The sequence below is a fragment of the Pristiophorus japonicus genome, chromosome 15, assembly GCF_044704955.1.
Source record: "Pristiophorus japonicus isolate sPriJap1 chromosome 15, sPriJap1.hap1, whole genome shotgun sequence".
Lineage (NCBI taxonomy): Eukaryota > Metazoa > Chordata > Chondrichthyes > Pristiophoridae > Pristiophorus > Pristiophorus japonicus.
The window spans coordinates 175,749,558-175,765,051 of record NC_091991.1 but is presented as its reverse complement, the minus strand read 5'-3'; the positions used below and the strand labels follow the sequence as shown (position 1 = coordinate 175,765,051).

At 46.4% G+C, this 15,494-nt stretch overlaps 1 protein-coding gene across 1 annotated transcript in view; it reads left to right on the top strand.

The window, feature by feature from the left end:
* The window catches only part of tmem184a (transmembrane protein 184a), a 59,964-nt gene that overhangs the window by 41,774 nt on the left and 2,696 nt on the right, over positions 1 to 15,494 (top strand). Inside the window, exons 4-8 of the mRNA XM_070900017.1 lie at positions 5,428 to 5,518; positions 6,162 to 6,237; positions 8,316 to 8,407; positions 11,847 to 12,016; positions 13,503 to 13,700. Coding sequence (XP_070756118.1) covers positions 5,428 to 5,518; positions 6,162 to 6,237; positions 8,316 to 8,407; positions 11,847 to 12,016; positions 13,503 to 13,700 — 627 coding nt within the window. The remainder of the gene's footprint in view (positions 1 to 5,427; positions 5,519 to 6,161; positions 6,238 to 8,315; positions 8,408 to 11,846; positions 12,017 to 13,502; positions 13,701 to 15,494) is intronic.

Below are 15,494 nucleotides of genomic sequence, written 5' to 3'. Positions count from 1 at the left end.
CAGAGTAGAGATGTATTGGAAGATTGCGTTTCTAGAGATTGTGATTAGCAACAGAATGCCTGGCTCCTGTAAGGCCGCATTTCTTTGCGCTATGAAGCGCTTTATATAGTGTAGTCTGACTCGGCACCCCCCAAAATGCCCATGGAGGGCAGTTGAGTTTGAACCACAGTCTAGATTAAGATTTCTCTTGATTTGATGAATGAATCCAAAAGCAGCCAGATAACGTGTTTGGTGCAACGAGATCCTGGGAGGGAGGACAGATGCTGTTTGTCACTCCCATGGAGATCACACACGTCGCTGCTGTTTACTGCACCAGTGTTCCTTTATAAGGTCACTTTAGTCAGGGCTTAGTTGCCTAGATGCTTATCGACAATGGGAGACTAAAATAAAATGACTGAGTAGCAGCTGGAGCAGATTATAGATTACTGAAGCAGTGATCTGTTAGTTTACTGGGGGGCGGGGAGGGGGAGTGGAGGGAGGGAGGGAGGGAAGCTGAATGTTCTATTTGATTTTTCTTGAAGTTGTGCAGTGAAGTATTAGTATTGTTAAGGGAGCGATGGTTCACTTACCCTCCCACCCAACTAACTGTTCATCATTCACCATGTGATGTGGCACAAAAGGTGGAGAGTGATTTTATTACTCAAACCCCTGCCCCCACACCGCCCCAAGCTCTGAGTTGGGATTGGTGAATGCCTAACAACAACATGCATTTCTATAGCGCCTTTAATGTGGTAAAATGTCCCAAGGCGCTTCACAGGAGCATTATCAAACAAAATTTGACACTGAGCCACATAAGGAGGTATTGGGACAGGTGTCCAAAAGCTTGGTCAAAGAGCTAGGTTTTAAGGAGCGTCTTAAAGGAGGAAAGAGAGATGTGACGAGGCGGAGTGGTTTAGGGAGTGAATTCCAACAGTGATCGCACTCCAGAAAGTACTTTCTTGGCTGTAAAGCGCTTTGAGATGTCCAGTGGTCACGAAAAATGCTATAGAAATGCAAGTCTTTCAATGGTGGGGCGATGGAAAGTGGGAATGTGCAAGAGGCCAGCGTTGGAGGAGCGCAGAGATGGCGGAGGGGGTTATGGGAAATGCTCCCCCTCGGAGCACGACCGCGTATCGATCGAGAGGGCCCACGCAGGCCGCTGTTGCCGTCAGAGATCATACCGCTCATGCACCCGCGCAGGCAAAGTTAAAGGGACCATGCACCAAACAAAGAGGATTGGCTGTAGGTCTGGAGGAGGGTTACAGAGATTGGGAGGGGTGAAGCCGTGGATGGATTTGAGCACGAGGATGTGAATTTTAAATTCAAGGCGTTGCCGGACCAGGAGCCAACATAGGTCAACGAGCATCGGTCAGCTGACACGGGCAGCAGAGTTTTGGATGAACTAAAAATTACGCCGATATGCGATGAGTTCTCTTGCACACCAGTGCCACCCATGTACCCCTTCCCGCTGCGCTATTATCTGCCCAAGTTGCGTGCTGGGGCTCAACGCCACATCTGATGGTGGGGCTGTCTGTGGGAACACTTCTCGGGAAAAGTGGTGATGTCCGCTGTGTCGTTATTACTTGATTTTTCATTAACCACCAAACGTAATTGGAAACCTCAGTGAGCTGGAAGCCTGCTCTCTGACACCTGTCCGATTGGGTTTCGAACACTGGGTTTGTCCTTGTATTATGTATGGGTGTGTATCCATTATGCTTTTTCTCGGTCTGCCGCACAACAAATAATCAGCAACATAGAGTTGGGGCAGTGTTACGTTGCGAGATGGAGATAAAGTCATAAATAGAAAGAGCAAACCTCAAGTGGGTTTATTGTATTTAGCCTAAAATATGTTACTGCCTCGTAATGCTAGTTAGCTCATGAGGTCTCTATACTGTGTGCAAACTTGGTGGATTTTCAGCTTTGATGTTTTTGGGACAATAATGATGGTGGGGCGGGAAAGTTAGCGCCCAGGAACAGTTTGCGCCTTAGTGGGCAAGTTTGGGCAGCTGGGCCCTGAGTCAGGGGGTGCAGTGCTAAGGGAGACACGGTACACCTCTATCGGGGCGCTAGCGTGGGAAACCCCCGAGCTAAAGAGCCGGGCCGAGAGCGCTCCGAGAGACGCCTGTGGGGGACTTAATACAGGTACCACAAAAACATTCCCAAAATATAGCCCACGCCACCACAACACAAACGCAAAAAAAAATTAAAAGAAAAAACAATCACACTTTCCTCAGGAGTTCATTACTCACTTCTTCGCCACCGGGATGGTTGGACCGCCCTGATTTCCCAGGCGGTCAGTGCGAGCCCCGCTTTCCGGCGAACTGGTCGGGCAATAGCCACTGCTCTTCCGGGTGGTGCTGCGCTGCTCCGCGCCGCCGTAAAACCGGACTCGAGGATCGCTGCGGGGCGCTGGAGGCTGAGCGGCCGGACAGAACACCTCATTGCCGTCGCTCCAGGGCGAAAAATGGAGCGCAGAGGACTCGAAAATCCAGCCCTGTACAGATTTTACAGTTTTTGGGTGTGTGGACAATGCTGGCTGGCTGCTCGGACCAAATGCACATGCTGTGACAGCCAGTGATTATTGTATTGAGTGATGCAGAGAAATATTACAGCTTCTGCACAATTAAAAAATCAAAGCATATTATCCTCCCTTTCCTTATCTCCCTCCCTCCCTTCCCTCCAAGAATGAGATAGAAACATAGAAAAGAGGTGCAAGAGTAGGCCATTCGACCCTTCGAGCCTGCACCGCCATTCAATATGATCATGGCTGATCATTCACCTCAGTACCCTACTCCCGCCTTCTCTCCATACCCTCTGATCCCTTTAGCCATAAGGGCCACATCTAACTCCCTCTTGAATATATCCAACGAACTGGCATCAACAGCAAAAAGATGAGATGACTTGGGACTTTCCATGGCAATGTAGAACCATTCTGTGACCAGCGATAGCAAGTGTGAATCTGTCAGATTGTCTTCTCGAAGCAAGTGTACCGCCTTGTCTCGCCCTGTAGGAATTCACAACCCCTCTGACTGACACTGCAGAATACCAGAACTCAATCCTAATGATCAGGGCTCCAGAAGCTGTAAGAGTTCCTGGAATTAATGTGCTAAGAGTAATATAAAGAATTGTCTGAAATGTTCGAATACTCCTAGTTGCCTTCCACTCTAGAAATGGAGATTGATCAAGCAACGCAGGATGTCTTTGGCCAACTCTACATTGCTAACCCTCAACTTGATTGCAATCTGGATGGTGGTTGTGGGAACTTCATCAAGTTGAGCTTTACCTGTTAGTGCCACAGGTGCTTTGCACAGGAAGATGGAGAAAATATACATGGATGCAGGCTTGGGGAGGGATGAGCTTATACCTGCCGAGTGCAAATGTCCCTCGAGATACCCTGGTTTGAATGCTCAGTGTAGTTAATCCCTTTCACTACTTTGAGGTTTTGGAAGGCGCCCAACTTTTCTTTATTTGAAGCATTCTGAATGAAATTGAGAAATGTTACGTGACTTTTTACTTTGGGTACATAATTGCCAGCCGCAGTCCCGGAAGCCTTACCGGGAACATTACTTACTTAAGATTGCAGTTTAATTTCTTGTGTTTGAGATGTGACCATTGTTGTAGAAGTGAGCCAGCTATTCGAGGTTTGCTAGGGGGTGTGGGCAATGTTCCCGCACACGCGGGGAAGCGCAGCCATCTGCAAGGACCCATGTGGGGCGCTCGCTGTAAACACCGCGCGTGCACAGAAATTTAAAGGGACCGCGCACTAAAAGAAATAGGGCGCCCAGAACAAAGTGCAGCTCACGGGGGGAGCGTTGGGTATGGGTGAGCGCACTGTCCTTATTTCATCTGCGTTCAAACCCAGCTCCGACTATTGAGATGTCCCTGCTAACGATCGAGCTCCAGAGTGTTTATTCATCATCATAGGCAGTCCCTCGAACGAGGATGACTTGCTTCCACATGAGTTCCCAGATGTTTCGATAAAGGACCTGATGTTCCAGTCCTGAACTCCAGTTGAGTGGGTGGAAGATGCCTGTGCGTGGATTTTTTTTAACATGTGGTGACCGTTGCATATCAGCCACCACACGGGCTTGACGGAGCTCGGCCTTTATCCAGTGGCAAGGGTTAACCAGGACGACTGGAGACCTGCTCTGCTGCACGCACCTAGTGCATTTATATAGCACCTTTAACGTAATAAAACGTCCCAGGGCGCTTCGCAGGACAGTCAAAATTTGACAACAAGCTACATGAGGACAGGTTGGTCAAAGAAGTAGCTATTAAGGAGCATCTTAAAGGAGAAGCAAGCAAGAACTTGCATTTATATAGCGCCTTTAACACAGTGAAACGTCCCAAGGTGCTTCACAGGAGCAATTATCAATCAAAATTTGACACCGAGCCACATGAGATGTTAAGACAGGTGACCAAAAGCTTGGTCAAAGAGGTAGATTTTAAGGAGCGTTTTAAAGGAGAGAGAGTGAGAGAGGCGGAGAGGTTTAGGGAGGGAGAGGCTTGGGGCCCAGGCAGCTGAAGGCACGGCCACTGATGGTGGAGCGATTGAATTCGGGGATGCGTAAGGACGTTAAATAACAGGTAGTTGTGCTGAATGCTGACATGGGAGCTTGATTTTATTTTTTAGTATTACATTCCCTTCTGCTGATGGCTGATCGATATTGCTGAATGGAGGCTACTGGGGAGAGCGTCGGGAGTGCGTAAACCCACTGCGCTCTCGTACACCTACTGATGAGAGTTTTGCTCTCCTTACCTAAGGAAGGATACACTTGCCATAGAGGGAGTGCAACAAAGGTTTACCAGACTGATTCCTGGGATGGGGGGGATTGTCCTATGAGGAGAGTTTGAGTAGACTAGGCCTATATTCTCTAGGGTTTAGAAGAATGAGAGGGGATCTCATTGAAACATACAACATTCTTACAGGGCTTGACAGGGTAGATGTAGGGAGGATGTTTCCCCTGGCTGAGGAGCCTAGAACCAGGGGTCACAGTCTCAGAATAAGGGGTTGGCCATTTAGGACTGAGATGAGAAGAAATTTCTTCACTCAAAGGGTGGTGAATCTTTGGAATTCTCTACCCCAGAGGGCTGGTGGAGGCTCACTCTTGAGAGTATATTCAATACAGAGATCGATAGATTTTTGGATATTAAGGGAATCAAGGGATATGGGGATCGGGCGGGAAAGTGGAGTTGAGGTCAAAGATCAGCCATGATCTTACTGAATGGCGGAGCAGGCTCGAGGGGCCGAATGGCCTACTCCTGCTCCTAATTCTTATGTTCTTGTGTTACTGCCCTGAGAGCGGGTCTCCCGCTTGATTTCAGGAATCGCCATGGTGCATGCCAAGGGCTCGGAGCGGGAGGAAACAGCAAATAAAAGTCGTTTTTTAAAAAAAAAGACAATAGTTTGTGGAGAGCTTGCACTAATCTGTGTGGCCTTCCTTGCAGCCTTCGTGATTTACAACTTCCTCAGCTTGTGCTACGAGTACCTTGGTGGAGAAAGTGCAATAATGTCGGAAATCCGAGGGAAACCCATCAAGTGAGTTGTTTCTGTCTTTTGACGTGCATACACCGACACATTGTGCACAAACGTCACAGACCTAGGTTTATATTGCAACCATTACCCAAACGGCACGGATCTGAAATGGTTATTCACGGGACTTCTCGAGGTGCTGTGCACAGAACAATGTGAAAGCCAAAGATCAAAACAAAAATGCATTTATTTTTTTAAATAAAACCACCACCATTCTACTGAAATGGCTGAACCAACACATCAGAGGAGAAGGACCAGCTTACTGGGGCCATCTTTGCACAGCTTGGTGCTCCGCTGTTTAAATTGCCAGTGAACGCCACACAAGTGTACTGAGCAATGGGTTGGAAACCACACCTGAAGGTGGGGATTGCAGGACAACTAAGGGAAATGCATTGAGTTAATGCAAATGGGTTTTGGTCAAGTACACTGGGTCATCACTAGAAAGGGGATTCCACTGTAACTATTTCATTGTGTTTTATATCCTCTTTCCCATATAGTGTCGTAATCCAATGCCAACCATTTGTATTTCATCGTTATTTGCACCAAAAGCTACACAGTTAACTTATAAGCCGCACAAAAGTATGGCTTTATCATTTATTTGTAGCTGTAGTGCTCCCTCTATTTATTGCCGTTTCTGTGTCCTCCCCAGGTCGAGCTGTATGTACGGAACGTGCTGTCTGATGGGCATGACCTACTCCATTGGATTTTTGCGGTTTTGTAAACAGGTGAGATTGCGAGTAGTCTGTGTCTCGGACTTGTACTTTGGGTAGCACGTCCTGTTTTCGCCTGCGTCGCTTGTTTCAGGCAGATTTGACCCATTGAAGAGCGTGTGAAATAGCACCAAAACTGTACTCCCAAACCGTGAAACGCTAAAAGGCCGTTCGCTTCATCGATCCCAACCCTACCACAGACCACACATAGTCTACAACAACAACTTGCATTTATATAGCACAATTGATGTCGTTTTTAAAAAGTCCCAGGGCGCTTCACAAAGCAGTCAAAATTTGACACCAAACCACATGAGATATTAGGACAGATGACCAAAAGCTTGGTTAAAGAGGTGGGTTTTAAGGAGTACCTTGAAGGAACAGAGAGAGGTGGCGATGCAGAGAGGTTTAGGGAGGTAATTCTAAAGCTTGGGGCCCAGGTAGCTGAAGGCACGTGCTGCCAATAGTAGAGTGATGAAAATCGGGGATGCTCAAGAGCCCAGAATTGGAGGAGCGCTGGGACCTCGGAGGGTTGTAGGACTAGAGGAGGTTACACAGATAGGGAGGGGTGAGGTCAGTGAGGGATTTCAACACAAGGATGAGAATATTTTAATTGAGATGATGTCGGAAGGGAGCCAACTTAATATTGTCCAGTTGAAATTGCTTGTGGCTATGGCGGCATCCATTTTAGCCAAATTAATGAGCTCTAATTTTAGTAGAAAACGCCTTGCACACAAAACATGTAAATATACTTCACGTGTATATTTACTTAACAAACATCTATCAGTAGTGAAGGAACTCGAGCATGCACTGATCAAAAAAAACACCCACATACTCAACTTTTTGTCATACAGTTTTATCGATAAATGCATAAAATGGTTAAAGTTCACACATGCGCGCCCTGCAAATGTATACCGAGATCTCGTGTTCAACAACTGTCTATTAATTTATTTACTATTTATTTACATTTCTCGATTAGCTACATGTGGCTAATTGTACTGTACTGTGACAACCTTATCATTAACTCGTTCCTGTCCGTTCAATATTGAGCGCAATTTTGATTATCGAACAAGACTGCAGAATATTAATCTATTGTCACATCTCCACTCCTCAGCCTCGCTCCGCTGTCCCGCACGGACAACAATTGCATTGTGCCTCAGGAGCCGTAGCATTCTGTGGACTCTTTGGTCATTTCCATCTCCACCTCATCTGTGGAGTGAGAAACCGAGTTAATGTTCCAGGTCAAGGACCTTTCGGAACCACCAACCCCATTCCCAAGAAAAGGCTTGTCCAGTTCATTCTTGAAGAGGTTAATCGGCTGAACTTCAATTGTTTTTGAACAGCAGAATTTACCGACCACCTCTTTCATCCACATCCTTTGGAACATAGGAACAGGAGCAGGCCATTCAGCCCCTCGAGCCTGTTCTGCCATTCAGTTAGATCATGGCTGATCTGTGCACCAACTCCATTGTTCCATATCCCTCGATACCTTTGCCAAACTAAAAGACTTGGATTTATATAGCGCCGTTCACGACCACCGGACATTTCAAAGCGCTTTACAGTCAATGAAGTACTTTTTGGAGTGCAGTCACTGTTATAATGTGGGAAACACGGCAGCCAATTTGTGCACGGCAAGCTCACACAACAGCAATGCGATAATGACCAGATAATCTGTTTTTATGTTGATTGGGGGATAAATATTGGCCCAGGACACCAAGGATCACTCCCCTGCTCTTCTTCAAAATAATGCCATGGGATCTTTTATGTCCCACATGAGAGGGCAGACGGGGCCTCGGTTTAACGTCTCATCTGAAAAGATGGCACCTCCGACAGTGCAGCGCTCCCTCAGCACTGCACTGGCAGAGTCAGCCTAGATCTATGTGCTCAAGTCCCTGGAGTGAGACTTGAACTCACAACCTTCTGATTCAGAGGCGAGTGTGCTGCCCACTGAGCCACAGCTGACATTTAAAGATGATTTTTGCACGGGGGGATTGGCGATCGGTTTGTGTTGGCAGTGACTTTAAATGGCTTTGCTTTCGTTTTTGTTGCGTTTGATCCTGGTTGCTTACCATAACTCTGCTGTCTGTCTCCTCCAGGCCACCCTGCAGTTCTGTGTGATTAAACCCCTGATGGCAGCCATCACCGTTATCCTGCAAGTGTACGGCAAATATCATGATGGAGACTTTGAGTAAGTTGGCACTACATTTTTAAAAAAAAAATCTCACTCTCCAAGTGTAAGCTGTGGCTTTTATTATTGGGAACTTTAAAATCTTTGTGCTGTTCTGTTAAAACTTTGACCCAGAAATTGCGGTCGGAGGCTTCCCACGGGCGGATGCCTCTGACCTGAAAGATTTCAACGAATTTACCTGGTGGTCCTGGGGCTCTACGCGAAGGCCGGCATAGAGGCCCAGGGATGTAGGCGCTTTGCAAGCGTCTCTGGAATCACATGGGCCGGCCCAACCAATCAAAGTAGGGGTATTCCCATTCATACTTGCGGTGAGTTCTGTATGTACGGAACCACCATAAGTATGAATGGGAATACCCCAAAAACACACACACACACTTTAAATATTTTTTTTTAAACATCATATATTTAAAATTAATCAAAATGGAATTTGATTAATTTAAAACAAAAATTTTATTTAAAAAAAAATGAATTTACAATTTTAAAGGATCTTAAAATAAACTTACATTATTGAACAGGATTTTAAATGTTTAAATAATTGAAAAAAAAAGATTTTTCTGTCTTTTAAAAGTCTTGAGCTGATGAAAGTGTGACTTACGCCTGCTTTTTTATCAGTCGGAAGAATTTAATGGGCATTCACAAGAACATAAGAAATAGGAGCAGGAGTAGGCCATACGGCCCCTCGAGCCTGCTCCGCCATTTAATACGATCATGGCTGATCCAATCATGGACTCAGCTCCACTTTCCTGCCTTCTCCCCATAACCCCTTATTCCCTTATCGTTCAAAAATCTGTCTATCTCCGCCTTAAATATATTCAATGACCCAGCCTTCACAGTTCTCTGGGGCAGAGAATTCCACAGATTTACAACCCTCCGAGAAGAAATTCCTCCTCATCTCAGTTTTAAATGGGTGGCCCCTTATTCTAAGATCATGCCCTCTAATTCTAGTCTTCCCCATCAGTAGAAACATCCTCTCTGCATCCACCTTGTCAAGCCCCCTCATAATCTTATACATTTCGATAAGATCACCTCTCATTCTTCTGAACTGTAATGAGTAGAGGCCCAACCTACTCAACCTTTCTTCATAAGTCAACCCCTCATCTCCGGAATCAACCTAGTGAACCTTCTCTGAACTGCCTCCAAAGCAAGTATGTCCTTTCATTGGGCCTCCGCAGTCGGAGCCCAATTCTCCGCCTGCGGGGGCCCGTCCGATCGCAAGGTCCGGGTTTAGGTGCCTGGGCTTGGCATAACCCGGAACTTGCGGGACCCCCACGGATGAGTGTGCACCTTGTACTCGCATGTCCGGCTCGTTGATTCAGGGCCTTCCTCGGGTGCAATGTGAGGCTCAGGTACTGTGCTGAGGTCGTCGAAGAATTCTTGGGTTAACGACTGTCTTTGCTGAATTCCGCTGCACATGTACCAAGCAGCTTAGTTCCCTATTGTACAGAAAGTTTGGCTGGTACTGCAGAGCCGTAGAGAAGATGTCCTCTGCTCATTTAAGCGATACCCTCAAAAGAAAGAAAGACTTGCATTTATATAGCGTCTTTCACGACCACCGGACGTCTCGAAGCGCTTTACAGCCAATGAAGTACTTCTGGAGTGTAGTCACTGTTGTAATGTGGGAAATGCGGCAGCTAATTTGGGGACAGCAAGCTCCCACAAACAGCAATGTGATAATGACCCAGATAACCTCTGACAGTACAGCGCTCCCTCAGTACTGCACTGGGAGTGTCGGTGTGGATTTTTGTGCTCGAGACCCTGAAGTGGGACTTAAACCCACAACCTTCTGACTCAGAGACGAGAGTGCTACCCACTGAGCCACAGCTCACACCTTGGGAGATCGTAACTATTGAAACCTTTCCTATAGTACAGACTGGGTAAAAGGCAGCATCTACTCTTATTTGGGGCTATACAAACTTCTGTGTCTTGGTTTGTGTACATTGTAAACTAGGTGACTCGTACACCCACATAAGTGAAAGGACAAGTACTTTTCTGGGCCACTTGGGTGGGTTGTTGCAGCAAAGCCAACTGATCCATTAACACTAGAAGTCGTGACCCAGGACCGCCCGCATCTATTGGTATCTGGTTAAGAGTGATGATGGTGAAGAAAGCTGGGGGAAGAAGACCTCCCAAACCTCTTGGCCACAGCTAGTGCATGACCGAGAGAGATGGGAGAAGGAAAAAAAAAGGCAGAAGGCAAAACTAACGTATAAATAAATAAATATATAATATTGTGTGTTGATAGATATAATATTTGTGTGTGTGTTTATATATATTTAATGTTTAATATTAGTACAACTTCAGTCACTTGTTCTTGGCATTAGGGCTTGAAAGCAATCTGAATCCAGGTATAATGTATTAACTCCAGGTGTCTTTAGTCAGCCAAGTAAGGACTACCGTTGGACAATGTTCAACAAATCAGCCTGTTGAATAAGAACATTGTGCTAATAGGCTTTACAGCTGAGTTGTCTGGGATATTTCTACAAACCTCTAAAACAGATAGGAACAGTAGGAGGCCATTCAGCCCCTCGAGCTTGTTCCACTGTTCAATTAGATCGTGGCTGGTCTGTATCTTAACTGCATCTACCCACCTTGGTTCTGTGTCACCTGTGGCTCAGTGGGTAGCACACTCACCTCCTAGTCAGAAAGTTGTGGGTTCAAGTCCCATTCCAGAGACTTGAGCACGTGAATCTAGGCTGGCACTCCCAGTGCAGTGCTGAGGGAGCGCTACACTGTCTGAGGTGCCATCTTTGAATGAGATGTTAAACCGAGGCCCTGTCTGCCCCCTCGAGTCGATGTAAAAGATCTCCTGGCACTTTTTCGAAGAACAGCAGGGGAGTTATCCCCGGTGTCCTGACCAATATTTATCAATCAATCAACATAACAAAAAACGGATTATCTGGTCATTTTCACATTGCTGTTTGTGGGAGCTTGCTGTGTGCAAATTGCCTGCTGCATTTCCTGCATTACAACAGTGACTACACTCCAAAAGTACATCATTGGCTGTAAAGCCCTTTGAGATGTTGGGTGGTCGTGAAAGGCGCAATAGAAATCCAGGTCTTTCTTTCTGTAACCCTTAATACACTTACCTAACAAAAATCTTAGCAAAAGCAAAATCCTTCAAGCAGAGTTTACCGATCGGTGCCATCCTGTTGTGGAGCAGAGACCAGGGGTGAGAAAAAATCTGTCCAGGGAGAGCTGTATTCCCCAGAGTTCACCTTTCAGGCCCTTGCATATTGCAAAATTTCTGTCTTACAAGTGACATTAGCAAGGGCCTGAAAGGTGAACTCTGGGGAATACAGCTCTCCCCAGAGAGAGCTTTTATAAAACGGTATAGAAAGTAAAAAGTAGGCTGGATTGAAAATTCATCTTGTATGGAAATGCTTGGCGATGCATTGAATCCTTTTGTTGCGAGCTAATTGTGCACATTTCATTTCCACAGTGTGAGCAGTGGATACCTATATATCACCATTATTTATAACATCTCTGTGAGTCTCGCACTCTACGCATTGTTCCTCTTCTACTTTGCCACCAGTGAACTCCTCAGCCCATTTGATCCTGTCCTGAAATTCCTGACTGTGAAATCTGTTATTTTCCTATCCTTTTGGCAAGGTAGGCATCCAAAATACTAACTGTATTAACTCAATGACTCTGTTGAGCAAAGAAGGGCAACAAGGGAACCTAAATGTGAGTGAAGGGGAGGAACTTGGTGGATTTATTAAAAAGAATAATAGTAATGGAGAGAATAATAGGACTTAAGATGGACAAATCTCCAGGACCTGGTGGTTTTCAACCCAGGGTATTTTAAAAAAAAAAAAGAATTAAGTCAGAAAATTGCAGATGTCATAATGTTCTAAAGTTCTCTAAATTCAGGATTGGAAAATTGCAAATACCACTCTATTATTTAAGAAGGGAGAAAAGAAGGCAGAAACCAGGTAACTATAGACCTCTCAGTTTAACATCAATTGTTGGGAAGTTACTGAAATCTATAATTGGAGGCATAATGACCGTGCTCGTGGACAAATGTCAGCTGATCAGAGAGTCACCATGGAACGGTGATCATGTCTGACTAATCTAGATGATTATTTGAGGAGGTTACAAATATGGTGGATAGGCTATGTTGTCTATGTGGATTTCTGGAAGGCATTTGATAAGGTTCCACAGAAGATAATCTTATCAAGAGGGCTATTAAAGATCCCATTGGCATTATTCGAAGAACAGGGCATTTCTCTGTGTCCTGGTCAGCGTTCCCTCAGCCAAATGCAGATTAATTGGTCATTCATTTCTGCTGTTTGTGAGGGATTGCTGTGCACAAAATAAAAACATAAGAGCTAGGAGCAGGAATAGGCCATTCGGCCCCTCGAGCCTGCTCCGCCATTCAATGAGATCATGGCTGATCTTCTACCTCAACTCCACTTTCCTGCACTGTCCCCATATCCCTCGAATCCCTTAATACCCAAAAATCTATCGATCTCTGTCTTGAATATACTTAAGAACTGAGTCTCCACAGCCCTTTGGGGTAGAGAATTCATGAGATTCACCACCTTCTGAGTGAAGAAGTTTCTCCTCAGCTCAGTCCTAAATGGCCAACCCCTTATTCTGAGACTGTGACCGCTGGTTCTAGACTCCCCAGCCAGGGGAAACATCCTCCCTGCATCTACCTGTCAAACCCTGTAAGAATTTTATATGTTTCAATGAGATCACACCTCATTCTTCTAAACTCCAGAGAATATAGGCCTAGTCTACTCATAGGGCAACCGCCCCCTCCCCCTCCCACACCACCCCCGCCACCCTCCATCCCAGGAATCAGTCTGGTGAACCTTTGTTGCACTCCCTCTCGGCAAATATATCCTTCCTTGGGTAAATGGCTGCTGTTTGTGGGATATTGCTGTGCACAAAATGGCTGCTATTGGCCGGTATAATGTTCAAAATAACCTGTTCTGAAGCACTTTGAGATGTTTGAGAGATGTGATGAGGCGCTATATTTAAGTTCCGTTTCTAAATAAACTTGGGGAGTTCAAGGAATGTTTTCATCTTGTTGATGTGGCACATGGGTTGTTGTACCTGCTGACGGTGGATTGAATCAATGTTCCCTCAGGAATGCTGCTGGCGATCTTAGAGAAATGTGGAGTGATTCCCGAAGTCCAGATTATTGACGGCCACGAGGTCAGGGCGGGGACAGTGGCCGCGGGCCACCAGAACTTCATCATCTGCATCGAGATGCTCTTCGCGGCCATCGCCCTTCGCTATGCCTATCCTTCCCAGGTGTACAGCGAAAAACGTGAGACCACACAAGGTAGGAACATAAGAAATAGGAGCAGGAGTCGGCCATTTGGCCCCTCGAGCCTGCTCCGCCATTCAATAAGATCATGGCTGATCTGATCTTGGCCTCAGTTCCACTTCCCTGCCCGCTCCCCATAACCCTTCACTACCTTATCATTCAAAAATCTGTCTATCTCCACCTTAAATATATTTAATGACCCAGCCTCTGGGGCAGAGAATTCCACAGCTTTATGACCCTTTGAGAGAAGAAATTTCTCCTCATCTCGGTTCTAAATGGGCGACCCCTTATTCTTAAACTATGACCCCTAGTTCTAGATTCTCCCACGAGTGAAAACATCCTCTCTGCATCTACCTTGTCGAGCCCCCTCAGAACCTTATATGTTTCAATAAGATCACCTCTCATCCTTCTAAACAGCCGTGAGTGTAGGCCCAATCTGCTCAACCTTTCTTCATAAGTCAAATCCCTCATCTCAGGAATCAACCTCGTGAACCTTCTCTGAATGCCCACTGCTCCCAGCTCCAGCAGCTGGCTGAAGGAACGCACAGTGCCAACGATACCCGTTTGGCTCCTTGGTGACTAAATGAGGAAATCAGAGCAGAGGGTTACCTGGTTCAGTTCAAGGCACAAGATTTAGTTAACTGATTCCAATTTGGGGCAGCACTTGCCTGCTATCATTGGCCTGATTGTTCCTCCGAGCCGGTGCGGGGGGAAAATCAGCCACGTCTGATTTGTGCGTCTTTCTTTTTGAGAAAGAGAGGGAAAAAAAGAATGAATGGCAGGCGAGAACGGTATTGAGCTTGGCTTTGATGTCCACCATGGTTCCTCCCTGATCAGCTGATGTTTGTCCACATGCCGCCAACTTTCACGGCCCAGTCTCGCTCTCGGAGAATTGGAGCAAGTAGCCAAAATACTAGAGGTGCCCGAGGAAGCATGCTCTCTAGCACGTCTGTGGGCGGAACATTCAGTTGGATAGCGTTTCGTTCCCTCCCCCACCTCGCAAGGAGGGCTACAGGGGCGCTAAAGGGTTAGTGCCAGCGAGTGTCGACAGTGTGCAGTTACCGGCGGCACTGAGGAGTATAGCCCGGGAGCATAGTGCCGGTGTGCAACGTCTCCGTTAGCGACACGGAGGCAAACTTCGGTTTGCTCGCCACCCGTAGCGCCCCGCGGTGGCCCCGCCGGAGAAAGCCTGGCCTGCCGAGCCTGTGTTGACGTTCCGCGTTTGTTCTCTCTATTTTTGGAAGTGGGAGTCTTGAACTGTTTCACTTCCGAGAACATGAACGACTTGAGAATCAAGTTCCCGGCCGATCGAACTCTCCTCCCTCTGATTCCCTCCATGGCACGAGTTTGCTGGCCGTGGGTGTAATGATTCAGGCCGATGATCTTCACACTGTCGATGTGTGATAACTACAAGGTTTAGAGAGCTTGTGAGCATGCAACTACTGAGCAAATTCTGGTCATAAACAAACAAAGCACGGGCATCACTGTGCTGAAGAATACACTTTTGTATTCTCCAATTGTCGTCCTCCTAACCTGAAGGCAACAACTCCCTGCGAGACAGGAGCCTCTGTTACCTCTGCTGATCGACCATTCTTTAAGCATGAGCTCCAACAGTGAGTGATACATAGAATGTACAGCATCGAAACATTCTGCTCAACTGGTTCATGCCCCACACTTCATCTCACCCCATCAGCATAATCTTCTATTCCTCTCTCCCTCGTGTGTTTATCCAGCTTCCCCTTAAATGCATCCATTCTATTCGCCTCAACCACTCCCTGTGGTAGGGAGTTCCACATTCTCACCACTCTC